The sequence below is a fragment of the Cebidichthys violaceus genome, unplaced genomic scaffold (genome assembly GCF_023349555.1).
Source record: "Cebidichthys violaceus isolate CVI_PGR_0920_01 unplaced genomic scaffold, fCebVio1.0.p SCAF_5, whole genome shotgun sequence".
Classification (NCBI taxonomy): domain Eukaryota; kingdom Metazoa; phylum Chordata; class Actinopteri; order Perciformes; family Stichaeidae; genus Cebidichthys; species Cebidichthys violaceus.
The window spans coordinates 16008640-16035654 of record NW_027176705.1 but is presented as its reverse complement, the minus strand read 5'-3'; the positions used below and the strand labels follow the sequence as shown (position 1 = coordinate 16035654).

General features: G+C 43.7%; 2 protein-coding genes across 2 annotated transcripts in view; one reads left to right on the top strand and one right to left on the bottom strand.

The window, feature by feature from the left end:
- Window positions 1-4100: 4100 nt before the first annotated feature.
- Window positions 4101-10564, bottom strand: gpib (glucose-6-phosphate isomerase b). Its single transcript, XM_068730868.1, has 18 exons — window positions 10388-10564; window positions 9969-10059; window positions 9574-9642; window positions 9184-9303; window positions 9006-9089; window positions 8673-8819; window positions 8253-8324; window positions 8119-8163; window positions 7967-8020; window positions 7353-7413; window positions 7013-7056; window positions 6771-6923; window positions 6450-6579; window positions 6192-6268; window positions 5608-5736; window positions 5234-5309; window positions 4853-4919; window positions 4101-4496 (listed from the first exon to the last, which is right to left on the bottom strand). Exons 1-18 carry the CDS (start codon window positions 10504-10506, stop codon window positions 4373-4375), a joined length of 1662 nt encoding a protein of 553 aa, XP_068586969.1. The 5' UTR covers window positions 10507-10564; the 3' UTR covers window positions 4101-4372.
- A 1847-nt stretch (window positions 10565-12411) lies between these two features.
- Window positions 12412-27015, top strand: part of garre1 (granule associated Rac and RHOG effector 1) — a 28592-nt gene continuing 13988 nt past the window's right edge. The window contains exons 1-2 of the mRNA XM_068730293.1: window positions 12412-12461; window positions 21853-23295. Coding sequence (XP_068586394.1) covers window positions 22792-23295 — 504 coding nt within the window. The 5' untranslated portion in view covers window positions 12412-12461; window positions 21853-22791. The remainder of the gene's footprint in view (window positions 12462-21852; window positions 23296-27015) is intronic.

The window sequence follows — 27015 nt, the reverse complement described above, 5'->3', positions numbered from 1 at the left end:
TACTGCTGGCTTGCCAAACTACTGCTGCCTGGCTCAACCTCCAAGATGGCAAGGATTCAAGTCATCCTCTCTCTTTTCAGTTATGGGAAATACTTAGAGACAGGCTCACAGATGACTATGTCTTTCAAAATGAAAAGAAAAGGGAAGATGAGGGAAGGGGACCTTCACCGTTCCTGCACCTGCACCGAAGAGAAAACTTGACAAAGAAAAAAAATCCAAAAATGCATACCCCCGTCACCCTTTGAGTTTCACATTTCCATTACAGTTTAGAAGCCACCGATACACAGATAGTTGGAGATGCAGCTACATTTCGTGTGGGTGTACATAAAAGCAGTCTGTCCTCTGACTAGGCTCTCCTGTTAGCTAAACAGTGGTGTTCAGTGTGAGGAGCTCTCTGGTGTTGGTTGTCAGCTCCATGAGTTGGGGCACAAAGCGCCCTTTATGTCTGCGAGGGTTCCACCCTGTGACTCAGGGAGCTGTGTCTGTGTGTGTGTGTGTGTGTGTGTGTGTGTGTGTGCGCAGAGGTAGTAGAGCCCCAGGGGGGCCGCTGTGAGGTGAGCTCTGTTACCACTGCACAAAAGAACACCTTCCCTCCGGAGCACACGGGTCCCTCCGCTGCCAGGAAATGGAGGCAAAATATGCTCACCGCAAGGATTACCTCATAGACTCCGCAATCTTTGGTTACTGACATTTTGTCCCCTTCCTGTAACAAAAAAAATTCAGCCTCCTGTTTTCTACTCTTCTCTGGTTCTTCACTTATTAAACAGCAGAGTTGTTTCAGTATTCGAGCATGTCTTCAATTCAAAGTTTGCTCTCAATCACAGAAAGATACATAGTAAGAGAGTTTCAGTTATAAAAGCTATCAAACTTGATGCTCCGTCAGCCCTCTCCTGTAAAACTCCTGAAATAAGGTGATGTGTTTTATGTGTCTAGCAGAAGTGTAGCCTTGGAATATTCAGACTCCCTACTGGCAGAGAACAAAACACTATTCACAAATCACATATTTTAGATATTTCAAACCCACTTGATGTCATCAGTGTATTCCTGATGATGTCATCAGGGTTACCTTGGGGTCCATTGAGATGTATTCATCAGAAAGTCTGCATTACAAACTGGAGGTGTGAAGTTTGAAAAACATTTACCAGCCATGGAGGGTCTAATGAATTATGCTATTCAGTTGCAATGTGGGAAATGTGGGATCAATCATTTTTTTTAAACTTGACCCCAGAGACCTTTTTTAACAGAATACATTGTGATCGTATTGTACATGCCGGCTCACTGTCACTCTCACTGGAACACTTGAATAGAGCTCATTATAGTTATTAGTATTTTCCTACTGTGACAAGTCATAAGATCTGCTGTGAGAAAGGCCTTATATAGATGACACCAATGGTCCATTTTTTTTGTCAGAAGCAATAGTGCATTGGTGATTCATAAACCCGAATAACTTTAATTTATGAGTCACTTCCATGAAAAACCCCCTAAAACACTGTGAAGGTTAAAAGAATTGTTACCTCTGGCGACAAAAACAGTTGAGCTCGCTTGGCACAAAATGTGTCATTTCAACCAAAAACAGCCTTGGTCTAAAAAATGCGAGATACCGACTGTCACTGAACATCACAACAACAGAGGCAGAAATCAGCGTGGGAGTATTTCTATTTTTTTTTTTTTAAATCTCTCACATTGTGATGCTGAATAAGAGCCAGATGTCGGTCTGTACATATATATGTATTTTTTGAGGATTCAGGAGAGGCAGTGAAGACAAGAAATCTTCCACCGGGTGCACAGTATTCCAGTAAGCCTACACAGATAACCAGATAACACCAGATAACTGACCTAGAGGCGTCCCGTGAGGATAAAACACATCCAGCTGTCTGGTAGTTTGGCAGAGATGAAACATGAAAGAAACCTCTGACTGCGCTTTGAGGTCAGAGACATCTCAATGAAATTATTCAGATATAGAGCATGCAAATGTTTCCATGTGATATTTTTTATTAGGTTGCATAAGAATATTTTAAAAGTTGTTTGGTAGGGGGGGGGGGGGTGATAGATGCACTGCTTCGTGTTTCTCTTCACCAGATGGTCACATAGATGTGCAATAACATGGGAACTATGATAATAGATTCTATTTTTGGGGTTTGGCGTGTTATGTTTTCCATGTGGACCCCAAACAACAATGCATTTGAAGATGGATGCAGCTCCAGGCATGGAGCCAGAGCAACAAGGGGTCAGCTGGAGACCCTGCAGCCACACGGGACTGCTGCTGGCTTCTTATGCTGCAGCATGACGAGCTCTGCCCACGTACTTAAGTTAATCTTTATATAACTCCAGTAGTCGTGGGAAAAATGATGCTGGGCTTGACTCTTTTATTTTTTGCAGAGTGTCTATGTCCCTGCTGTCAATGGCAGCCTCAGACTACAGACCGGGAACCTAGACGGGGACCTTCCACCGTGCGCTGGGTTGGATATCAGGACATGTAGTATGGTCCCCTGAAGGTTCCTGGGTGGGGCGGATGGTCATGCACATTAAAAGCATTCCAGCGAAGTTCAAGCGAGCATTAAATCTGGCCGCGGACCTGCAGGCAGTTCTTCTCCACTGAGGCCGAGCTTCCGAGCTTGTTTACATGCAGGGATGCTGACCCTCTAACTGCTTCCAGCGCTGCGGCGCGGGGTGAATACAAATGATACAATTGCCTCTCAGACGATGTTCAGACGAATCCCAAACTCTGCTCCAGCCATTCGTCTGACAACACCATGAACTTGGGACAACACAGTCGAAAGTGGCAGGGGGTGACGTCGCCATGGCAACCACCGCACTGGGGCATGTTGGGACCCTGCCAGGGGGGGGGGGGGAGGGGGGCAGCTCTTTAACAGGCTGGGGAGAGAGAAAAAAATGACTGACAGGGCCAACCAATAAAGCATGAAGTGGAATGTGAGGGTATGCAGCGCCATTGTTGAACAAACATCTCAGGAACGCACACACAACCTTTTTCATGCTTTCATGCTGCTATTTGATTCTGCTCTCTGATGAACTAAGCTTGGGCCTGATCACTTATTTCCTCATGTTGGCTTGCTTGTTTATGTCAACCTACTGCACCTGCCTTAATTAAACTGGAAGAGACTCAGCAGTGGGTGGAAGTTTATATCAGCAGCTATAAGTGTGTATCCACGTCTCAGATGACAGTCCTCTGTGGATGAGCTTCACTTAGAAATGTGACAATATTTGCAAAACAAGTTCTCTGGAACAATCAAAAACACATTCAAAGAAGAAGTTTGTTTTGTGGCATTAGAGATTGCCGAGCATGCTACTAATAATTTGCAATATCCTAAAAATGACAAGGAGGAGGGCTCTCTATCCTCAGTCAAACTCACTTCTGTATCCTGTTTCAGAGCCAGAGATGGAAAAAAAGGAGATTTGAAATAAAGTATTGTTGCCTGGCAACAGCATTGAAAACCCAGCAGTGTCTGACGGTCTCGGATTTTATTTTTTTTTTTTACTTTCTGTTTGTCCTCATACACACTGTGAGTATGAGAACAAAACATAGTGAAATATACTTTGTGTTGTGCCTTGTGGTTAATAACATCCCATGATGTTTTGTGACTCGTACGTTTATTATATGTGGTTTGATGTTTCTTGGAGAAATTCCCCAAATCTCGAGTAGGCTTTTGACTGAAACACCGAGCAAATTAAGTTCACCTATTTTTAATGCAGTGCCAGTGAGGAGTGTCTTTCAGTCCAGATGCTGTTTAGTCCAGCTGTTTGTTTCTCTCTCTAATGGATGCTGTGGTGTTTGGGTATTTGTGGGGAGGAAGAGTACAGATGGATTGACCTTTGACCCTTTGTTCCACTGAATAAATGGTAGATTACTGGGTGGTTGATTTGCTCCCAGTAATATAATCTGGCACTCTAATGCCATCTAGTGACGTGTTGCACACACACACTCATGAGGTTGAGCGAATGCTTGATTTTTCTTTCTTTATTTGCAGCACATTATAACAGTGTATATTATAACAGTGCACAGGAACACGATAAACAGATGCTGTGTTTGTGTATGTGTGCTATCTACATTAGACCAGGTGTCACTGACACTGAAACTGACATTGTGTAAAGATATTTATTCCAGAAACTACATTTCTTGTGACAGTGGAGAGACAGTGAGAGCACATTTCACAACTCTAATACAAAAAAGCTGTTTTCCCCTCACAGCGGTGAAGGGCCTAACATAGAAAAGACAGGACTGTAGACAGTCACCATGTTCATAATGAGAGTAAAAACATACAGAACGCTTCAGCTCAACTCTGCGCGGGAGGGACCAGCTGCCTCATGAGCTGATTGGATGGAAAATGATGTGGAAGTTGTCGGTGGTCTCAACTCAGGCAAAGTTGTTCTTGAGGAAGTTGATGAGTCCGTTGGTGGAGGAGTCGTGGGAGTGGACCTCTGCGGCGTCCTTGAGCTCGGCCTCGATCTTCTTGGCGAGCTGTTTGCCCAGTTCGACTCTAACAATGCGGCGGGGAAGGAGGACACAAACAGAAGAGAGACGATGGGTTCAGAGATCGATCATAAACAGACAATTCCAGCCCGTTAACACTGCGAGGTCTTGAATCACTTTCTTATCATATATATCAATTTTTTTGTATACCACCAATCTGAAGGCATACACAGTCAAAATCATTGACTTCTAACTAACTTCTTCAAAATGATCATATTGCACATTTTCTGACAGTGTCTCATATCTATTCTGTCTTCGTTTGTTTTAACTCTTCATTGAAGCTACATGATACTCGTGCTGAGTGAAATATTCAAACCCAAGACTCCATGTTTTTACGACTGTAGAATGTAAAAACTGTCTCACCCCCACTGGTCAAAGCTGTTGATCTCCCACATGACACCCTGAATGAAGATCTTGTGCTCATACATTGCTGTAAAACAAGACAGAATAATCATAACCACATCAGCAAAAAATGACTACAGATTAGTGGTTGTGTTTTTAATTCAAAGGTATTACAGAGGAGACACAATGGAGTTGTACATGATACAATATAATAAACTACAGTAAAATAAATAGTAGGCCTAAGAGTGGCTGTCAACATAAATGTTGTTATTATTATCATCAGTGTGTGTGTGTGTGTGTGTGTGTGTGTGTGTGTGCATTATATTAGATATGAGCCTTGAGCTAAAAAAATCCTTATAGTATCATCAGTGGCTGTAGGTCACGAGAAAGATTTGCTCTCACCTATAAGAGCTCCAAGTGTGTACGGGCTCAGCTTCTTGAAGATGATTGAGCTGGTTGGCCTGTTTCCTTGGAATACCTGCATTAAACATGGAGAAACATTTCACAACACAGACCACAACATGCATGCCATAACTACAAATGCTCTCAATTAAGTTTTTGATAGCCATGTTCACTCATGGTCACTAGGGGGCACTACCTCTTATGCTTCCTCACTCTGTCCTAGTAGCACTTCATCGCGTCAAGCGTGACTCCTTTTGTGCATAGTAACATGAGATGACTGCCTCCTTGTCAAACTTTGGCTTAAGTTCGTTGCCATTGTTGTGAGGGCTCATTCTCTGTAGTCACTCCGTTTTTTTGTTCTTGATTTGACTTACTTTGTGCGGCAGGATTTTCTCCAGAGCCTCTCCACTCAGGCCGCCGGCCTCCAGCTCATTCTTGGCCTCCTCTGTGGTCTTACCCTTCATCAGAGCTTCTGTCTGGGCCAGGAAGTTGGCCAGCAGGATCTACAGCCACACATAACACACATCGCACACCTTCAGATACAGTGTGTGTTTTACAGCGAGTGATATACAGTCAGTACTGCGAGCCAGTATGTGTTGCCTTTCAGAGCTGTAGCGAATTGATTGCTAGAATCCAGGTAATTAACACAACTGCACACCACTTTCACAATGTTGACCTCAAAATACCATAGAGGTCCCAAGAAGATGTAGAAAACTACATCTTAAATTCATATTGTGAATAAACAAAGCTGTAAAATGAAATGTTTGTAGCATCTTAGCATCAACAAATGCATGATTACACACACTTTCCTACAACAAGGAAACAAAAAATCCTCATTTCACTTTATCTAAGAAGGTAAGGAACTTCATATCAGCAGACACACTCTTGACCACACTACTGGTCTCTACCCTTTCAACGTGTTGCTTTGGATGAACAATTCTTCTCACACAAGCGATACCTTGTGGTGCAGGTTGTCTCTGATGGGATGTTGAGACTGAGCTGGGATCAGGAAGTCACAAGGCACCATGCGTGTTCCTGAGTTGGACACAGTCGGAGTGCATTAATGACACAGCACGGCACGAGGCTAACCAACTAGCAATACTACCGGTAAAGGGAGAAGGAGGACAAAATACTTGGTCGGTAAAATCTCGATCCTTTGAGTGACTGAATCCTCTAAATGTTGCTGTGGTTGAATGACAGTATTTGGGGACGTTACCTTGATGGATGAGCTGGTAGAAGGCATGCTGCCCATTGGTTCCTGGCTCTCCCCACACTATTGGCCCAGTATGGTAGTTCACACGCGCTCCATGTTTAGTGATGTACTTTCCATTTGACTCCATGTCACCCTACAGATAACAGATATTCATCAAAACTGTCACAAGCATTAAATTCTCTCCGATGGGTGCAGACTATTGACACAGACGTAGTGTTGTTCTGTCAGACTGTGCTAATATCAGTATGCAAAATCTCCTTTTAGATAACTTATTCAGCAATATGAAATAGTACTTGAGCTTCCTGCGGCATTGTGGGGGCAGACCTGTTGGAAGTAGGCAGTGAAGCGGTGCATGTACTGGTCGTAGGGCAGCATGGCGTGGGTCTCTGCGTGGAAGAAGTTGATGTACCAGATGCCCAGCAGAGCCAGCAGGACGGGAGCGTTCTTCTCCAGAGGAGCGGTGCGGAAGTGGTTGTCCTGCAGGAGAAGAAGGGAGGCGAATGTACATCCATGTGCTCTTTATCGTTCTACTCCTGGAAGGCTCGTATGAATAGTTTTTCACCTACCATCCAATGAGCTCCTGAAAGAAGCTTTTCATAGTTGTCGTAGCCTGATGAGGAGAGGAGAAGTGACAGAATTGTTTACTGACTGAATAAACTATTGATTCAACAGTTGTACTGATTGTTTTATTCTTATTCTTGTATTTTCAGTGTGTCTCTCCACCAATATCAGCATGCAACGTCCTGTTGTATACTAAAGCCACTAAAGATTTTTTAGCCGTGCTAGCAATGTTGTTCTTGGAATGGAAATGTTGGTCAGTAAGACAGTCCACCACCAAAGGGATTGACAAGGTATGTTGTACAGACATTTTACCAAATACCGAACATGTGTTTTCACTGTTCATACCAATGTGCAGGGCAATGGCCATTCCAATTGCTGACCACAAGGAGAAACGACCGCCAACCCACTGAAAGAAAAAAGAAAATACTGAATTTCTTATACAAAACTCCTTTGCAAAATGTGAGGTTTTAATGAAAGAGAAACAAGCTTTGCACACAACAGAAGGTGCTGGTAACTGCAAGAGGAACATCAATGCAATGAACCGAAAGCCACCCGTTGTTGTTCGATGTTAAGAAGCAATAACATGAGCAGCACAGTTCACTGTGCACTTCATCTTGTTGCCTTTGATCATTTGCAAAGGTCCTGTCCTGTTGGTCAAGTTTTCTTTCTCTCTCCTCGGGACAGATCATACTGTATATAAAGTGTAAAACACTGGCAGACTGTGTTATAAAGGGCATATTGTAGCTGACAACTAAATGCAGCTTCCTGACCTTTGACGCGATCCAGCCTTTACAGTGACCTCTGCAAGAGAGAAGGTTGCTACCAATAATAACTGAGTCTGAAGAGAGAGGCTTCTGATTACCCAGCAGCTGCTGGCCAGAGCGTCTGTCCCACCTACTTCACAGGTCAAAAGCCTATCTATAGCCACGGTCCCAGTCTGCGGATAAAGGCGCACTCACATCCCAGAACTCAAACATGTTCTCTGTGTCGATGCCGAAGTCCTTCACTTTGGGCTGAGGGGGGGACACAGAAAAAAAAGCAGGACAGTTAGGACCAGATGTCTGGACAGAGAGAGAAGGTTTAATCTGTACAGTTGTGTTTTGAGACTCACTCCGTTTGTGGAAAGGGCCACAAAGTGCTTTGCAACGGCAGTTTTCTGTCAAAACACAGAGAGGATGTGATTGAGAGATATCAGTTGGCCAACTAACAAAATGCTGCTGCGGTCTGAGGCCGCCGCATACTCACATCTTTGGCTTGTTCAAGGAACCACGCTTTCGCTGACTCAGCGTTGGTGATGGTCTCTTGGGTGGTGAATGTCTATAAATGTAGAATTAGATAGACAAAATACAAAGATAACCATGGATTGGTATATAAAGCAACTAAACTAATGGTATAGATCTGCTTGAGGAACTAGAGAGTTTTTGTACAAAATCACAGCAGAAAATGAAAGTATCTTATTGTCTGCGTTTAAGATATTTACAACCAAATTTTCCCTGAATGGATGTTTTTTAAAGTAACTTTTAGCTGTGCCTGGGTGGAACATTTTAAACTGGTCAATCCACATAAGATTGTTGGTCAAAATGATTGTGTAAACATGAAGATGAATTAGAAGGCATTTTTCTTCTGATTTGCGATGCAAAAGAAAAATCGGTGTAAACCAGATACCTTGGATGCGATGATGAAGAGGGTTGTCTCAGCATTCAGCTGTGCCAGGGTTTTGGCGATGTGCGTTCCGTCAATATTTGACACAAACCACACGCGCGGTCCACCCTTCGAGTAAGGTTTCAGGGCCTCGGTCACCATCAGGGGGCCCTGCAAGCCAAACCAATTCAAGTACAGATTCAGATCAGGTAAGACTGCGGCTGTACTGGGAAGCTCACAGAAGGTAAGGCATGTGACTGGAAAAGGATGGAGCAGTAAAAGCTTTTAATCATGAGATGGCTCGTTGATATTTTTGCAATTAATAGGCTTCAAAATCTCTCCAGAAATTTCACTCACAAGGTCAGATCCTCCGATGCCGACGTTGACGACATCGGTGATGGCCTTTCCGGTGAAGCCCTTCCACTCACCGCTGCGAACTCTCTGCAACGAAAAACTCATACTGTGAAATCTGTAAACTCCAGTGCAGCAAAGCTCTGCGACGTTGCATCTCTCCCCGTTGGTGCATTTCACTCACGTGACAGAAGCCCTTCATCTTCTCGAGAACTTTATTGACGTCTGGCATCACGTCCTTGCCGTCGACCACGATGGGAGTGTTGGAGCGGTTCCTCAGAGCCACATGGAGCACAGCGCGTCCCTTCATATCCACAGCACCAGGACAAAAGACACACACACAGACACACACATAGCACTCAGTTACTGTTGGTGCTTAAAGAATATTCAGCTGTTGCATTCACTGTAATCAGTGTTCATCTTTAAACAAGCAGAAAACATAGTTGAGGAGTTATTGTGTCACATGGTGTAAATGCTGCGGCAGTGGCTGTTTCACTTCCTCGGGACAAATGTCAAGAGGTGAACACTGCCTTGAGTCAAGTCACAGCTAGACATGAATGACAGCAATAAGCACCTCAGTGAAGTTGATCTTCTCTCCAGCAAACATCTTCTCTCTGGCAGCTTCAATGCCTCTCGACTTGGCCTGAAATAGACAATAAATGTTAGTTCTTCACAGAAGCGGACAGGTGTCCAAAATGTAATGAAATGGTAGTCTTTATTGTGGGTATGATTCAAATTGATGACCAATCCCTCCAGTCAATACATTCAACATTTGCACATAAAAAGACATATTTTGCTATAATATTTAGAGGAAGCCTCTATCAGATGAATGGACCCCCACATGCAGCTTGCTGCAAAGACTGATGGGATTTGACTCCTCACAGCTACCTTTATCAGCTCTTGAGACAAAGCTATTACGCAAATTGACATTTAAAAAGCAACAGATGATTAAGATGGTGATTAATTTACCAGATCAACCAACATCTTCATGACTTCATCAGTGACGAGATTCTTGGAGTAATCCAGAAGAATGTCTCCATCCTCAGTTTTCATTCTTAGGCTGTCCAAACACAAAGAGACATCAGCGACCGGAAAAACAAAGATTGTTGACACTTTCTGACTGAACGCAAATATAATATCCAGACAAAAGTTGTGATTCTGTGGTCGAGTGGTGGTTTGACGTCCAGGTTTCAGCATTATTTCATGAAGCTGCACGGTCGCATAGCAGGAGGAGAGCATCAGAGCATTATTATGTGAACGTGACTGCCAAACCGACGCACTAATAATATAGCTCATTGACGTACAAACATAAATATCTACATCTGGTTTCAGTGATGCTGTGCATACTGCATTTTTACATAATAAAATACTTTGGATAGGATGCATACTTGAGCTTGTTGAATCTCTCCTTGTCAGCCTCAAACATATGCCTGATGTTGAGGTTCAGGGCGTGGGCTGTGTACCAGTCCTGCAGCTTTTGGAAGTTGGGGTCCTGTGTGAGTCCCATGATGTCCAGAGAGGCTTCCTGTGCTCCGCTGTGTTCAACAAGCCTGGCTGAGTGGGACCGAGCAGGTCACAGGGAGGGCTTTTTGAAGGGCGTCCAGGCCCGATCCACTCATGCCCCTCCTACAAGAGACACACTATATGCCGGGCTTGTGCATGTCACACCTCCACACTGGCCTGCACGGTTACAGTGCATGTTGATAGGGGAGCGTCATCGGTGCAGCAACTCAGTGGCACGTAGTTCATCAGACGGCACAGACAGCACTACTGTTCATTCTACTAATTCACTCATTGTAAATGCCACACAAATACACACAGTAGCTGTATATATTAAAAGTAGTAATTGCACAGAACATTATCACTGCATTACAGATGACAGTGTCTCAAAGTTGCTAACGAATGTATGATAAATACAGAAACATGAATTTGAATAAAAGTCAACCCTAAGACCCCAATGATCAAGGCCCAATAGTTAACAAACAGTAATAAATCATGACTTATTTTAAAAAACATACATGGGCACATTTAAAGCAATTTATTTATATATGTACGTATTTATGATTTAAGGAACAGCAGATTGAAATCCTTCCTCATTTTTTATCTTCAAATTGAAGCTATTCATTCATTTTTTTTTAAAATATGAATGTGCCCTTTTTTAATGTCTTTGTAATGATAAACCATTTAGTGGCTGTGGTCGAACACACAAAAGGGAAGAAGAAAAATATGCATTAGATATCTACGTTAGCCTAAATAAGCTTTTATACCACACAAATGAAGCTCAGACAAAAATAATTGTTAAATGCAGCAGCAATTTGTGGACCTCAACGCCCCCAAGCGACCGTTTTATAAAAGCACGGAGTGCAGGGTGTAATGCTCTTCATCAAACATTAGAGGGGGAGAAAAGCTTAGGATCTCACGAGAACCGATCACTCTTTTTTGGGGGATAGTCAGAGTGGTTAATCGAAACAAACCATTTGCTGTTCTTAAGTAATTTCCTCAAATTGTAAAGAAATGATCTGAATAGCATTATGTCAAAAATATATATTTAAAGCAATGATGCTAATGGAGGCGGCTAATGTATTTCAGAAGGATTTACAATGAGAGCAAAAGTAGAATTAGCAGATAGTGTCTGATGCATATTGCATAGTAGACTACGTTACCGAAATATGAAAAGTGGAGGACTTTTAATGACTCGTAATAATATTTGGTGACCCATTTTCTATTTCAGAGTCTTTGTCATTTTTGGAGAGCAGCTTTTGTTCCTTCGGGGACAAAAACTGTGAATAATTATCAAACCATTTTATATTGTTTAGATTTGTGTCTGTTGCTGCAGTTATAACCGTTTTAATTTCAAAATAAAGTGGAAGACAATATCAAACGAAAAACGATGAAAAGAAAGTAATCTTCATTTCCTATGGTTACAACTGCTTGTATACCAAATTACAACAAAACATCTATAACATATAACTTATAATATATATATTTATAGTAATAATATAATATGTATATGTACTATTAAATATAATTTTGAATGTACATTTAGTCCCACTTCCACGATAAGCATGTTGTCCTACCATGTACATCTTGATACAAGGCTTTCCTTATGTTATAGCGCATACAATTTTGATTCTTAAATACAATTAAAGGGACAGACATCCAACAATCGTGTCATTTGTGGTATGTAAGCCTATTAAATTGGTAAATAATATGGAAAATAATATTTGCAAATGACATAACTTAAAATACAAATGCAAATACAAGGTCATTAAAACCAGGTTTATAAACCCAACACATTTAGGCTGGGAATTTCACTAAAAAACAAAAAGTTTTGTTTACGAGACATATTTGTCGGTTTTATTGTGAAGGTTTCACCGGAAGTGTTATTTTGTATTGATGTTGTCTTAACGGTGTTCACACAGACAGGGGATTCGCTGTCAAGAGGGTGGATGCCTAGAGATGGTGAGCGATGTGGTCATTACCTTTTACGTGTATTAACATTGTTCTCGTGTTTTGTTGAAGCTTTTTGGTTTTCTTTTGGTGACGCGGTGCTGACTCTTGTTGACCTGTATATGAGTACCGTTGGGCCTCTTACGTTTGTCAACCCTCCACCAACGCTTATAATTGTGTCGCAGAGAGCTAGCAGGGTAGCTAACGTTAGCTCGCTTAGCTATGTAGCTTAGCCTGCTTAGAACCGAGGAAACCAATGCGTCCTTTATCGGACTTGCCTCACTCTGACATACATATTTTAATTTTTCCCCTTCATAATTGAAATCTCAGGCCCCCATTAACAGTCCGACATATGTTTTGAGCGAGGGCTGCAAATGCACGTGACGTTTTTCTTTGCATCTATTCACATATTTTGGTACACAAACCTAATTTGATGTCTGCTGATGAAGCGCATCCGTCTAGGCTAGCGAAGGAGGAGCGATTGGCGGTATTATTTTCTGTTTTCGTTGCCACTGGTTTGTATCTGTGGGCGATGCGTCTTGACAGATGGATAACAGTGTTAATGCAGAAGAGTGAGTCAATCTATAATAGTATAGTATAATATAATAGTCTTTAGCGTTAGCAGCGATCTGGTTTAACTGCATGTCCGATAACGGACTTGGGCGTTCTTGGTCGTAACCGCATACCGCACAATAAGGAATGTAGGTTAACGTGAGACAAGCGGACGACAAGGGCGTGATTCACAGCTCGTGTGGCAGCGTAACTTATGTCCGTGGTGGACGTTAGGCTGACTATATTCAAAGTGCACTGGCTTTAGCTAACACACGACTGTCTGGTCCTGTGCGGCCGGTGGGCGAGTGTCAAAAGTCGGGTGTGCAGCGGAACCGGGCTAACGTTACCGGGGATCTACCGTCTGTGTGCGGTGTGACGTGTTCGTGTCACTCGCTTCTCTAACGTCTGGTGTGTCGATGCACCGATGCCGCGGAAGCCTCTCCGGCGACCAGGTATGTAGGGCGTTAAAAGGCCGTATTTACAGCTGCGACATAGTGTTCCCACGACTTGGGCCAGAGAGTTTCGATGAAACCGGCAAACTGCGCTTGCGGGGATTCGGTTCCACCTTCCTGCTAAATAGTGATCTGTGTTTAAAATATTCCCCCAGCGAGTACCAAACTAACCAACTCGTTAGTCTTCTGCCTCGTCGCGGTGTTAAGTAACGGTAGCCGTACTCTTACTTACACAACCACAGTGGTGTTGGTAACGTAGCTTTATATAGTCTCTACAGTACAGAGGAGATATCTGGAATTACATTAATATGTAACGTCGCCCCACTTCTCTCGAGGAGTGAAGGACTCTATAGTCTATAAAGGGATCATCTGTGTTTTGACATCCAGTGGAAAGCTTTCCCTGCTTTGGTCGTTGGGAGTGTAGAAATGAAAGTAGAAGGAACCATTTAGTTGCTCATAGGATTTGTTAATGCAGAACAAGTGGATCGCTCCTGATCACAGTCAGTATTTAAGAGTTTGTGCATTGGATGCCTGAAGGAAAAATGATCCAGGGCTGCAGGGTCTGTCAGTCTGTTTGCTATAGGAATCTGAAAGCCAGCTTCCATTGTTATTATATCAACCATATTTTAACAGTTTATATTGTTCTAATAAACAGAATTGGGTAATTACATTTTGCAAATCGCCTTGTTGACCTTACTACTTGTTGTTTTTTAATACGGTTGAAGTGACCTATGTGTTGAGAAATATGACAAGAAATGATGACAGTTTCAACTTTAAATCATATATGTTTGCGTTGTTTTCAGATATATATACGATTGTATGAACGTCGATGATGTTGAATGGGGGCCCATTATCATTTTGACTGACATGAACGTCTCAATAAAGTTTAATTTCAGACTTGGAAGGAAGCATTCATGTTACAGTCATTTCCTTCCTTTTGTTGAGTTTTGCAGGCTTTCATAGAAACAACTCTGAATCAACGTGTTGACGTCTAACACAGCTGTGTCACTACAGAAAAACCAAGCGCTTTGCTCTCTAACATTCCTGTCTGTGTTTAAACTCTTTTCAATAGCTTATTCAACCATGTATGTGAACAGTCAGCAAAGTTGATGGACAAGTACTAAGGCTCCAGTTATTTGTATCTTTTTTTATTTTCTTGTCAGTATTTGTCAACATGCGATTGTGTGATATGTAAAGAAGAGACACTTTTCCTTCTAATCCGGATGCATGGGTGAGGAAGTCAACATACAGTCACAAGATTACTGTTTGCGCTGGCCTCGGGTGGAGCACAGTCCTGTGCTTTACTGACACTGTCTCCACAGAGCGGAATGCTATTTCCTTCAACAAAGGAGCTTTCTAAAGTCTCTCTCGCTGCACAGTTTTAGATTTATACAGACGAGTGTTACAGAGAAGTCTCTGCTGGGGCAAAGGGGGGAGATAACCCAGGCAGGCCGCGGTATTATTAGAACCTGGCGATTCTAACATTTTCTCTATTGATATTTACTTTCTTCTCTTGGATTGAACCAGACAGAATAATTAAAAACAAATGTTCTATTTTAGGTGTGTGTGTATGTGGGCACTGGCTGTTTTCTCTCTGAATTTTGAGATTTTGACCAAGCCGCCTCCCTCAAGATGGTATCAAAGAAACAACAGGTGTAAAGAGAAGGAAGCTTAATGTTACCTCCGGTGGATAGCTTCCACTAAGCACCACCATACAGAAATATATTCTTAGTTATTTATGGCTTGGTTATACTTACATAAGCGTACGTCAGGAATATCTCAAGATCTTGGTTCACTTTATTTAAACGTGTAGGGTTTTGGGACACACTGGCTCAGAGCCTTAAGTCTAAGTGAACAATTAACTGCACCGAAATCCTTGGTTAAAAAATGGTAAAGAAGATATAAGAGCATCACGGTACAAATATTGTTTTGTTGTGCAAAGTGGACATTATGTCAGCGGTAATGTTTACTGGATAATCCATACCTCAACAAGAATAACAACGTTCAGTGATCGTGACGTTGTCCACCTCTGGCCTAAGAGTTAAAGTTCCATCCTCGTGTTTGATCATCTCCACCTCCAACAAGTTGAGCCGTCCCGTGCATCACAGGGATGCGGGCTTGTTTGAGTTTGTATTGTGTGACAGGATTTTCATTTGGACGCACAAAGCTAACAAGGCTATTTGCACTGGTGTGTGGCAGCGGGGCGGAGGTCTGTTTGTTCTGACACACGGGATCTATTCTAGTCCACTGCTCTTTCATCCGCTGCTCGGTTAGCACAGCTTATTTTTTTTAACCAAATGGGATATTTTCTTGGCAGAATTGAAGATGACGTTCGTCCTCGTGGATTTACAGATGAGGTGGACACACTTGCGGTGTGGGACATCCCCCCCCCCCCCCCCCCCCCCCTTGTCCCCTGGGGAACCAGTTTGGGCTTAGTTTGCGGTCAGCTATTTGCCGCTCAGTCAGATGTTCCCAGTGAGACGCATGATTGCTCCCGCAAAAGTGATGATCAAATAAAACAAGAATCAAGGCTCTCGTGTAACGCGATGCATATCTTTATTAATCCCTGCTGGAAATATTTTGCTTGTGGTTTTCCACGATGAGGTTGGAGGTCAGGGTCAGCTGCCAAACGGTGAAGAGTGGAACTGATAGAGATATGTTGCTCGAGGGCACCTCGGCAGTGGCTTGAACCAGGGTCCACTGTTTAAAAGTATGATTCCTTTCTCCACCACCTCACTGTGTCCTGTGGTTATCGTACCTGTCAACCTCATCTATCAATGGTGTGTGGTCAAGGAGACATTCACTTCAGTTTTTTTGCACTTTATTGGTGTATTTGGCTCGATTTCCCGGTGTTGAAATACAGAAACAGTTTGTGTGTGTTTGTGTGACCACGCCTGAATTTCAGACCTCCATGGCACCTTCCACATCCTGTCTCATTGTGCCTAAACTGGACGAATGAATTGTTACTCTTGTCCTGGCTAAAAATACAGCGCCCTGGTGGCTGGCATGCTGCACAACCTGCAAGCTCAATATGTCGCCCGCTCAATATAGGCTGAGGAAAGCATTTTCATCCCCACAGGTTGCCACCAGCCTCTCATGAATGGAACTGAGGTCAGAGCCTTTCATCGCTGCTCTCGCCTGTTGAAGCCCACCGTTGGGCGCGCTGAACACACTCTATTGTACGCCGCTATTCTGGAAGCGAGGTCTGAGCTCATTCTTTTTGCCATCAGTCAAACGGTGAAAGGCACGAGTTCTTTGTGTACAAGCTCTGATTAGGTCAAACCAGATGGGACTTCTTATTTATTAGCATTCATGTGCTCAATAAGGAGTTCATTATCGTCTTTATTCCCTGAGTGACACTTCAATTAAATGGATTTGTTTGTTTATCAATCTTAGGGTGTTGTTATTTAAAGGCACATGTTGAGACGTATGCTTGCATATGCGACACAGACCTCAAGTATGTTCTTTGTTATATTGGCGAGTGTGCTGTTTTTATTGGAGCCATAAGCTACTTACAATGTCTGTTGTGACGGTACAGGTGAGCCTTATAGTATCTAACTGTATCAGCCTCCTGACTGATATGAGTATCAGGTTCTGTCCTAAATTACTCAACAGTGGTTTGCTTTCACTACTGCTTTAGAAAGTGTAGAATCTGCCAAAAAAAATGCAATCTAGCAGAACTGGCTGCGATTTCACAGAAAAGTGTGTATGCAAAGCTTTTTTTTTTTTTTATGATAATCAGAGTATCAAAGTAAAATATATTTTTAGTTCCAAACCCTCAGAACAAAATTTGGGACCAAAAACGGGATTGGTCGTGCAACACCAAACATTACCCTCAAACCACCGAAACCTGCAGCTGCCTCCAAAATAGTTCCAGGAGAAACACCATACTGATGGCAGAAGATCTATTCCTGCAGTTGATATTAAGCCATAGCAGAGGCCTTTATTTTTCTCTTCCTCTCACAAAGTTGTGTGCGTGCATGTGTGTGTGTGTGTGTGTGTGTGTGTGTTTTCTGTGTGCTGGTATGAGCAGACCAGGGCCTGCCACAATACTCTCCTTGTGTTCTGCGGGCCTGGCTCAGCTCCTGTCACACAGTTGCTCACGGCACTTGTCCCGTCACTTGGACTGACCTCCTCGACTCGTCTGCTGATCCTCAGACGTTACTGTAGCTTATCTGCTCTGTGGAATGTCCTCAGTCAAGCTTTCCTTTCAAATCAACAGTCTTGCTCTCCAAACTCAATTAGTTCTTTCTTTTTTTTAAAATATTTTTTTTGCACACACTAAACACATTACTTTAAGTTGCCGTTGCGATGTATGTTCATTTTTCCTGACCTGCTTCTTTGGGCTCGTTTGAACCCACACTGAGAGAGTTCTCGGGGAAATGCATTCCTGTGCTTCATTGGCAACAGATGTAGGGGAGAGCGTTTTTTTTTCTTTCTTTGAGCTGAACCTTTTTGGAGGGTCTAAAAACAGTGCGGTGTGGACCGTAGGGCAGCTGTTTTGCCCGTGGAGGCTGAAATAGACTTCATGAGAGAGTTAATGTCGGTGCCTGTGGCCGGGGCGTCAGAGGGCCCGGGTTTGCCTCCCGGTGGCAGATGGATAAGGAGCTGTCAGCATGGGTAACAGCTGCCCCCATCCACACCGATTAAACTACCTAGCTTTGACGTGACCGTCGCAGAAATACGGCCGCAGATACTAAAGGAATTGGAATAACGAGTGGCAGCGTCCCGAAAGTTACAGAAGTGGGCTCGTGACCAGCGTTAGTTAGTCAAATTTGTTGGGGAATCTGTTTGCGGTAAGCGAACGAAATTAAAGGCCAATGCTTCTCAACGACTTGTGTGAAGGTGCCTTTGAGCACTGGCAATTTCATGCTTGTGTGGAGCTGGCCAGTAGTAGACGGGTGCAGATGTACTGGGCACCAACTCGGGTGCAATATGTTTCACATAATGAAAGCACGGTGTGTTGTTGTATAAAAGAGCCGGCATTCATAGTTAGTTAAAAAAAAGTGAAAACGACAAAGCATTTTGAAGCTTGTTGCTAGAATGCTTCCGCTTGTTGTCTGTCGGAAGCTGCATTTGTTTCCCCGGAGCTTTGCACAAACGGTTAAATCATGCTTGGTGCTGTGATTTACTACGCGCTCCTACCCAGTGGCACATTGAAATTTGACATTTTTTTTTGTTGCTGGCGACAGGGCGCTCGCTCCAGGAAACCTTAACCTTCTTCCTGTTGAAGCGGAGCAGCTGACATGTACGGCGAGTAGGGAAGTAGAGCTAACATTAGCCCCAAGCAGCCTCTGCCGAAGGAAGGACATTAAAGTGGGCTGGCACAGCTCCAGAACATCCAGAGGGGCTCTCCTATCACATGTGTTTGTTTGGGTGCAACTTTAATACAGTGTGCCCTGCAACAGGAGGCCGGCAGCCAACAGGGCCAGCAGGCCTCATTAATATTGATGCAGTCTCTGCTGCTCCTCTTGGGATAACCTCTGCCTGCAGAATTTTTTTTTACAGCCAGGAAGGAAATATAAACCACTAACACGCTCTACTAACATTACATATATCTGCCTGGAACAACCATGTAACAAAGCATATGGCCCACATTCTCCCCCCCCCCCCACACAAAAATCTGGCTCTGTTGTTCAGGCTGAGTGGAACGTGACGCACTGCACTTAATCAGTTCCTACTTTTGTTTTTCACTCTTGAGGAGTGTGGAGCGAAAAACTACATCAAACCAAAATGAGGTTTTCCCTCTCAGAGAAATCCAAATCCAAAGAAGCAGTTGAGTTGAGTAATATAATTGCTAATTAAACCTAACAAAAAAAGCTACATGTTTTCTCCAAGACTAATCAACTACTGTCAATTAGTTTTAATTATTTCCAGCTGTGAGCATGTCCACTATTTAATTTAGCAATGCATGTGGCAACAGTGTTCTAAATAGGCAGTTCAATAAATACGTTAAAATGAAACGGACACAATATGACATCCCATGTCGATATGCAGAGCCACCACTACTCAGATGATCGTTAGCTTACATGATGTGTACACATTCAATGGAAGTTGTCCAGTTTTGATCCCTACGGTGGCCCGGTTGACCGGTTAGTCTTCTACACCACCTGATTCACATACTGTGTTTCTGTGCTCTTCTCTGTTATTTGGCCGAACAGTATGAAAGTGTAAGAAATGGAGTGGCTAGCCCCGGGCTAGCTAAGCTCAGGTTCCGTGTTTACCTCGCAGAAGAGAATATCCGATTAACTGTGTCGACTAGCAGACAGTGTGGGGAACCTGGCAGGTTCTCTCTGTGGCTGTAATCCCTGGGATTTAGAGGACTGCACCGTCGCACTAGTTGGCTGCTCTCAAACTGCCACAGAGTACCGAGTAGACATTTTAAGCACATTGAGTCCACAACAAAACAACAGCGGACCACTGGGTAAAAAGTGACGGTGACGAGCGCAGCGTTGCGCACAAAGTTGAACATTGTTCAACTGTCGGCGAACCTGTAAGAATGCCAAACGTGCAGCTCTCAGAGCAGAATAGATCTGGTCTCATCCGGCATATCGGATCACCGCATTCTTAGCGCAGATCTTGAAAAAGCCGACAACCGACCTCTAATGTGATTTAAGAATGGAACTAGCTAAAGCACAGCTCCTGTTTGGAACAACACTTAAAGTTCTGGAAGGTGTAAACAAGTTACTCTGGCAGAAAAAGTATTGTTGCAGTGCCCACGAGCAAGATCAAATCCCATTGGTTCTGTAAGTGTGATCAGCTTCTGTGCGACTTATATTACTTTAACAACTTGCCTGTATTGTAAGGGTTTAAAAAAAAAAGGGAGGTCACTAGTTTCCATTGGCGCTGTCTCTGCGCTTCACAGCCAGGGACAGAGGAGAGGAGGGGGGGGGGGGGGGGGGGCTGTTTAGTGCCGGGCGTACCCCTCTGTGTGTGGAAGGAAGTGAGGTCTGACGGTCAGGCGAACGTATGTGAGGCCGCTACGCGTTCGCTTAGCACACGAGGACAGACGGCTCCGTGGCGTTATCTGGTTTTGGGGATGGTGAATTTCCCCGACTCATCCCAAAAACACAGAAGCTGGTGCAGCATGGTGCTACAAGATAACAGAGTGCGAATGTTTGACAGCCCTGCTGCTGCGTTGGGAGCTTTGTATCTAACAAGATTAGTCATGTTGATGTTTGGTGTCCCATTGGGTGTCATATCATCAGGAGTGTGTCTGTCAACCAGCTTCAGGGCCACAAGGGCTCCATAGCAAAGGAACAGGTTTAATGATGGACTGTTTACTTTGAAAGCTACACCTACTAGCCTGCAGTGCAACACGGAATCTGAATGTTGAATCCTGTTTCCCCTCCAAAACACGTTTTCAACAATAAGAAGTTATTACAGATCTCTTTTTTTTTTTTTTCTAATGTATATTTCTTTTTGCTGGATGGAAATTGAAAGAGGACAAACGAATATCTTTCTGAAGTTTTTAGCTTTGACACGGGCAGTTTTCTTCAGTAGTATTTTATTCTTGTCAGAAATACCATGAGGTGTCCTGGTGAGATCTACAGTCACCAGCCGACCTTTTGACTGAGATCACTCGTAGTAAGAGACGTGGGGCCAAGTTCCCCTTGATCTCGACAATGTAAACCTATTATAATCAAGCCAAATGGCCAAATGTCGAAGTACAAGTCCCATAATTGAATGAGAGTATTGTGACTCCTACTATGCGTTGCTCAACAGACCCTGCAGTGTCTTCCAACAATGGCTTCTTGCAGGAATTTCTCTCTGCAGCTGTGTTCTGCTAAACCAGACACTGCCACGGATTCTTTTCAGAGACGCTCTCTGAGGTATGGTGTTAGTAATCGTCTAGAAATGTCCAACTTTAAACCACAGCTCTTTACAAAACAGCGATGTTATATTACCACCAAGTTACGAGAAATGTGGCTAAATGTCATCCTTTTTTTGTCCCCCGACCGGAGCAGGAAAATAACAGTTTTGAATCTGTCACTACATGAGTCGATACATCCCAAAATATTATGGATGTCACAGTTAATACTCTGGGTTTGATATGATCACCGTATGGATGCATCTTAAACTGAACACAATTACTACAAACTATCATTGTGTATCATAACCATGGAGAAGGTGTGCTCACTGCCTGACCAATGTGAAATGATTATTGTGAAGTTTCTCACCTCTGCTTTCAGTTTGATCAGCTAATGAGGTTTTTATGCTAGAATGTGAATTATTTTTAGACCTACTACGTACCAGTAGAGTAGCTGCGTATCTATCGGTCAAGTTTTGAGTAGTAAAGGGCAGGCCAACCTATTTTGGGGGGCGTAACAGTGAAACGGTTCAAATGAAGCTTCCTCTTTGACGTGATGTTCTGTGTCTCTGCCCCTTTCCTCCCTTAGGAAATGACCTAGAGGCCTTACAGATACATTTGTGCTTTTGTCGCTCTAATCTGCATCCGCGGAGAGCAGCGAGATCTGGAAGCACACTTGTTTCTAGCGGTGAGTAATATCTACCTCAGCCAGCGTACGGGGGAGAAACCAGGAAGCTGCTGGAGACTTCAGGAGGAGCTGTCAGCTGGCCACTCGCTCACCGCCTGCAGAGTCCTGCTTAGTGAGGAGGATTTGAGACGGACTGGATCTGTCTGCCCTTCGCCTCCCAGAGCTCCTCTACCAGTGTACAAGAAACCACATCCTCTGATTTCAGCATTCACCTACTTGTTGTTGTTTTTTTTTTAAAAATCATTAGTCCTTTTCCCTCCATGCTGTTGACCAGTGTCTGATTTTCCTTGGATTCATTTTTCATGATTTTCTTTTTTCAGCTTTTAAAAGGATTTTCTACTTTTATGAGTGCAGGGTGATTATAAGTTTATATATATGTACATGCATATGTGTATATACTCTATATACTGTATGAAGGATCTTTTTTCCCATTCTGAAGGAAAGTTCATGCACTTTAAAAATTGACTGCCGTGTAAGTTAAGCGGTGCTTTTGACTTTTCCTCCCCTATTATGATCATTTAGTTTGAAGCTGGAAACAGAGACTCTGAAGGTGTTTAAGCTGGGCCTGACGTCTCTGCAGCCGTGCTGCATGTAGGCATCTCACTTATAGCCTGCCAGTCTTTTTGACCCCCCACCCCCCCTCCGACCTCACCCAACTCTGTGCTGCCTCTCTACAAGCCACCCTGACATGAGCCTCTGGCAGGTGGAGTCCTTCTGCTTTCTTTTTACGTAACTTGAACAGTTTCAGGTCTGTGGACCGGGTTTGCTGTTTTTGTAAAGAGGACACTTTTTGGGGGAAAACACTTTAAAACAGCAGCTTCCGGTGCTGTTGCACCACTTATGTATTGTTGTAGTGCGCAGGAAAGTAAAATGGACTACAAGCGTCGCTTTTTGCTCGGCGGGTCCAAGCAGAAAGTGCAACAGCACCAGCAGTACCAGATGCCTGAGCTGAGCCGGACTCTGAGCGCCTCCCTGGCCTCCTCTTGCTCGGCCTCTTCGCCCATGGGCACCGGGGTGGGCATGCCCGGCAGCTGCCACCCACCTCCTTCTGGCGCCACCACCGCGGTTGCAGACATCCAGCAAGGCATCTCCAAATATTTGGACGCCCTCAACGTGTTCTGCCGGGCCAGCGCCTTCCTCACAGACCTGTTCAGCAGTGTGTTCAGGAACTCTCACTATTCCAAAGCAGCTATGCAACTGAAGGACGTGCAGGAACACGTCATGGAGGCGGCCAGCAGGCTGACTGCAGCAATAAAGCCTGAAATCGCCAAGATGTTGATGGAGCTGAGCGCCGGGGCCGCCAACTTCAAAGACCAGAACGACTTCAGCCTGCAGGATGTAGAGGTAGGTGATCACACAGAGACGCACCGCATCTCCACTTGTTGACCTCATTTAAATACCGGTGTGTGCAACATTGTGTTGACTTAAGTAAAGTGACTCTATCTTTGATTGACATTCAAGTCTATTGTTTGCTCTCCTTGAATGAATTAGTTAAGCTCACAATCTAAGGCACAGTAGTTAAGCATCACATGCTTTTTTTGTATTCATTTCCTCATGACTCGTCCTCTAGCAGTGGCGCTACGATGCTTAGCTGCCCCTCTGTCAGAAAGCTAGCCCCACGAATCAGTGTTTCCTGGCTCAAATAGGATTCTCACGCCCAGTGTTCCGCTGCTGTCAGGATCTGAGGGTGAAGTGTGAAAAACACTGAGGACGTGAGAAGAAAAGTCATCTTTTGTCACCGTGAATACCACGCCGTCTTTCCACAGCACCGAATCTGCTGATGTGGAAAAGGTGAAACATTGTAGCTGAGGTGTTTTTTAGTTTTTTTTCGTGTGAGGATTTGGAGACGGATGCACTGAATAGCCAAAAGGCTCAGCTGTGAGATGGGATCAGTTTCTTTCCCACTCTCTCTCTCCTTTACACTGTTGTTTTTGTTTGATTTGCCTTGTGTCAAACCTGTTTAATCGAGAGAGTTTTAGCTTTCCCTAAAAGTCGCACACACACACACACACACACACACACACACACACACACACACACACACACACACACACACACACACACACTGTGTTTCTCCATTAATTACAGACTGGTTAATCTGTAGTTGTTGCCATTTACACATGATCTGGATCTGCTCAATGTTACAACTTGCATAAACACATTTGCTCAACAGAGTTGAACCTGAACATTAATGAGAAGAGCAGACTTTTATGGCTGAGAGAACTAGAAGGCAGTAAGTAGTAGCAGTGTAGTAATCCTATAGTTGTTCCTGCTCACCCTTTGTTACTAAATCTAGGCCGTGTCAGACCCACTTTAAACCCGGGTCCATGAGGCCAGGTTGGACGGCGCACGTTGACGCTGTCAGACCTGACCTCATTTCAGGTCACAGCATCAGTCTGAAGCGGGCACCTGCAAAAGATCTGGATACAATAAATAAAACATGAGGAGACTTGCCGCTTGCTTTTTGAGAAGTAATACTCATGAATTGATCATTGTGATGGAAAATCCCTTTTACAGTTTTTATCAGACTAATTCCAATTGGCAACTTTGCTGTTACTGTGTTGCCCAAAGAGTCTCTCATGTGGTTCCGTCTGCATCAAGTAGCTGTATTTTCAGCTGTACGCCACACCCGATCAGCCCCCAGCCGAAACCCCGTCCTTCCTCATGATGACTACATCTGCTTATTTATCTTCCATATAATACACAGGTGTGAGCCTGTGGAGCTCCCTGTGTGGCCGCTCCCCCCCCCCCCCCCCCCCCCCCCCCCCCCCCCCCCCCCACACACACACACACACACACACACACACACACACACACACACACACACACACACACCTTTTGAAATAAGAGAGTTCCAAAAAGCACAGACAGAAATTGACAAAATTGGCCTATTTGTTGCATATTTAGACATAAAACAATTTCAGACTGACACTCTTCCTCCATGGTCTGTACATCAAATACTACAGGACACTATACAAACTACAAAAACTTTCTGAAATTGACATGTAAATGTTGGCTGAACCAAGGCCACCTCCACATGTTATGTTAGCGGTGTTTCTATATTACTTCCTAGCATGTAGCAGGACGTGGGCACATGATAGACAACAGAGGGGCTGCAGGAGGAGTGGATGTGGCTGAGCCCAAAACAGGAAACACTTTTGCACCACAGTCAGTAAATGTGACTCTCTGTGGTCTTGGTTATGCACTAATGAATATTAGAGGAAGGCCCAAGTCTGTGAAAGTTTAGACCTCATGGCTCGGCCCTCGCGCTTGTTGTCTGGCCCGCCGGACATAAAGGGTACGTTTGTTAGAGCCGAGAAGGAAACGTATTAAAACTTTACTCTACAGTGGGCTTATTCAACTTCGTTGTTTGTGTTAACCTCTGAGATTACACTGGAGATACACAATAATATAATGTGCCAGTTACATGTGAACAGAAATAATGAGGTTAAATGAGTGTTTTTACAGTTGTAGGCCAGTGTTTGCCAACTACAGAGTTGTAAAATAAATGGACAGAGGAAGTGTGTCAACAGTAGAAATGTGAAAAACTGTTACAGCTGATGAAGATCAAGTGATCAAAACTTTGGTTGCACCTAAAACTGAATCTGCAACAGGCTTGAGGATTTAGAGTTATTTATGGCCATGGTTTGTTTTTACTGCTCTGACTAAATATCTGCACTACTATGTTATATGTTGGTAGAAGTTCTGTGCATGTACAAATTAAACTTGTTTAGACTTGGCTTGTATTAATAATTGCTGCTAATTCACCCTGTTCTTCACTATGTGATGTATCTGTGGCTGTAAAAAGGGATTTTCCTTTGTCTGCATGAGTCGAGGAATGCTGTTTGGCAGCTGGATGTATTATGAGGTCTTCAAAAAGGGCCAAATGCATTTTGGAGTTTGGGGAGTTGTGGTATGTGAAGCCCCCCCCCCCCCCCCCCCCCCTGTCTTCACTAGCTCACATCTCCTTCTCCTCTTTCTTTCTCTCCCCCCCCCCTCTCCCTTTTTTTTCTTTTTCTTTTTTTCTTTTTTACGAAGAGCCCCCAAAAGTTCAGGTCAGTGCAGACTGCAAAACGAACCACTTTTTTTTCCCCAGAATCTGCGCTCGGCTCAGAGTGAAAATGTCCCGGTTTGTCTCAAGGCCGTTTGCCGTGCTTGTAAGTTTAAATCACGGAGAGGTCTCCTCAACCAGAGAGGCCTTCATGGCTGCAGAAGCTCTTCCAGCCAACTCCAGTGAACACTGGGAAAACGACCCTCTAGTCTTCAGCTGTTCAAACACTTTTACACATCACACATGTTGTAGGCGTGTCTTGTGTATTGTTGAAATCCAAAGCTAGAGAGGGAAAAAAACAAAACACGAAAAGCCTCAGCCAAGACGAGTTGTATTTAAACTTATGACGTCTCTACCTGTCTGCTGTTGACTAACTTCATGAGCATCTGTATGGCAGCCAGGATAACGTTTCCACAAAAATGTCCGTACCAAAAATGCCACAGAATGCTATTTGAAGTGGCGAAGCGCGTGTGATTTTAAATGAAATGTAGCGTAGCCTGCTTCAGACCAAAACAGCTTTAAAAGTAACCCCTGGAGTTTTTACCAACGAGTTGTGTTGAGGAGCAATGTCATTCAGCTGACATCTTATCTAGAATGACTTTAAAGTGGCAAATCAGTTTCAGTTTGTAGAGAACCGTTCTGTGGAAGTGACCAGTTGTAAGACATTCAGAAGTCAAGACGATTGGGATTTCTTGTTTCCTCTCAATGATTGTCTTTTTCTGGGTCTTTCCTTTTACACAGAGATTTACCATCGACAAAGCTAGGCTCCTTGTTCTTTTCTCTTTTTTTTATTTTCTCTCCACATATCAGTGGAACAACTTATCTGGTTATTATAACAGCCTCACACTGCCTTTCCCTAGCAGATGTCTAGATCTCAGGGACACCACTCTCCTAGATCCAGTGCGTTTATAGTAACTTCTCAGAAAATAGAAGTGTAAATGTTGATTGATTCATGATTCGCCTTGTTTGGGCCTGAAAGGGGCCCAACGTCTGCTTGGCTCGGCTGTACCGTT

Excerpts from the sequence above, each read along its gene's own strand:
- gpib (XM_068730868.1), bottom strand. The coding sequence starts at position 10,506 with ATGGGACTCACACAGGACCCCAACTTCCAAAAGCTGCAGGACTGGTAC. Across the intron at positions 7,414-7,966 it reads ACATGTTTGAGTTCTGGGAT|TGGGTTGGCGGTCGTTTCTC; the intron begins GTGAGTGCGCCT and ends TTTTTCTTTCAG. Across the intron at positions 4,497-4,852 it reads AACAGCTTTGACCAGTGGGG|AGTCGAACTGGGCAAACAGC; the intron begins GTGAGACAGTTT and ends CCGCATTGTTAG.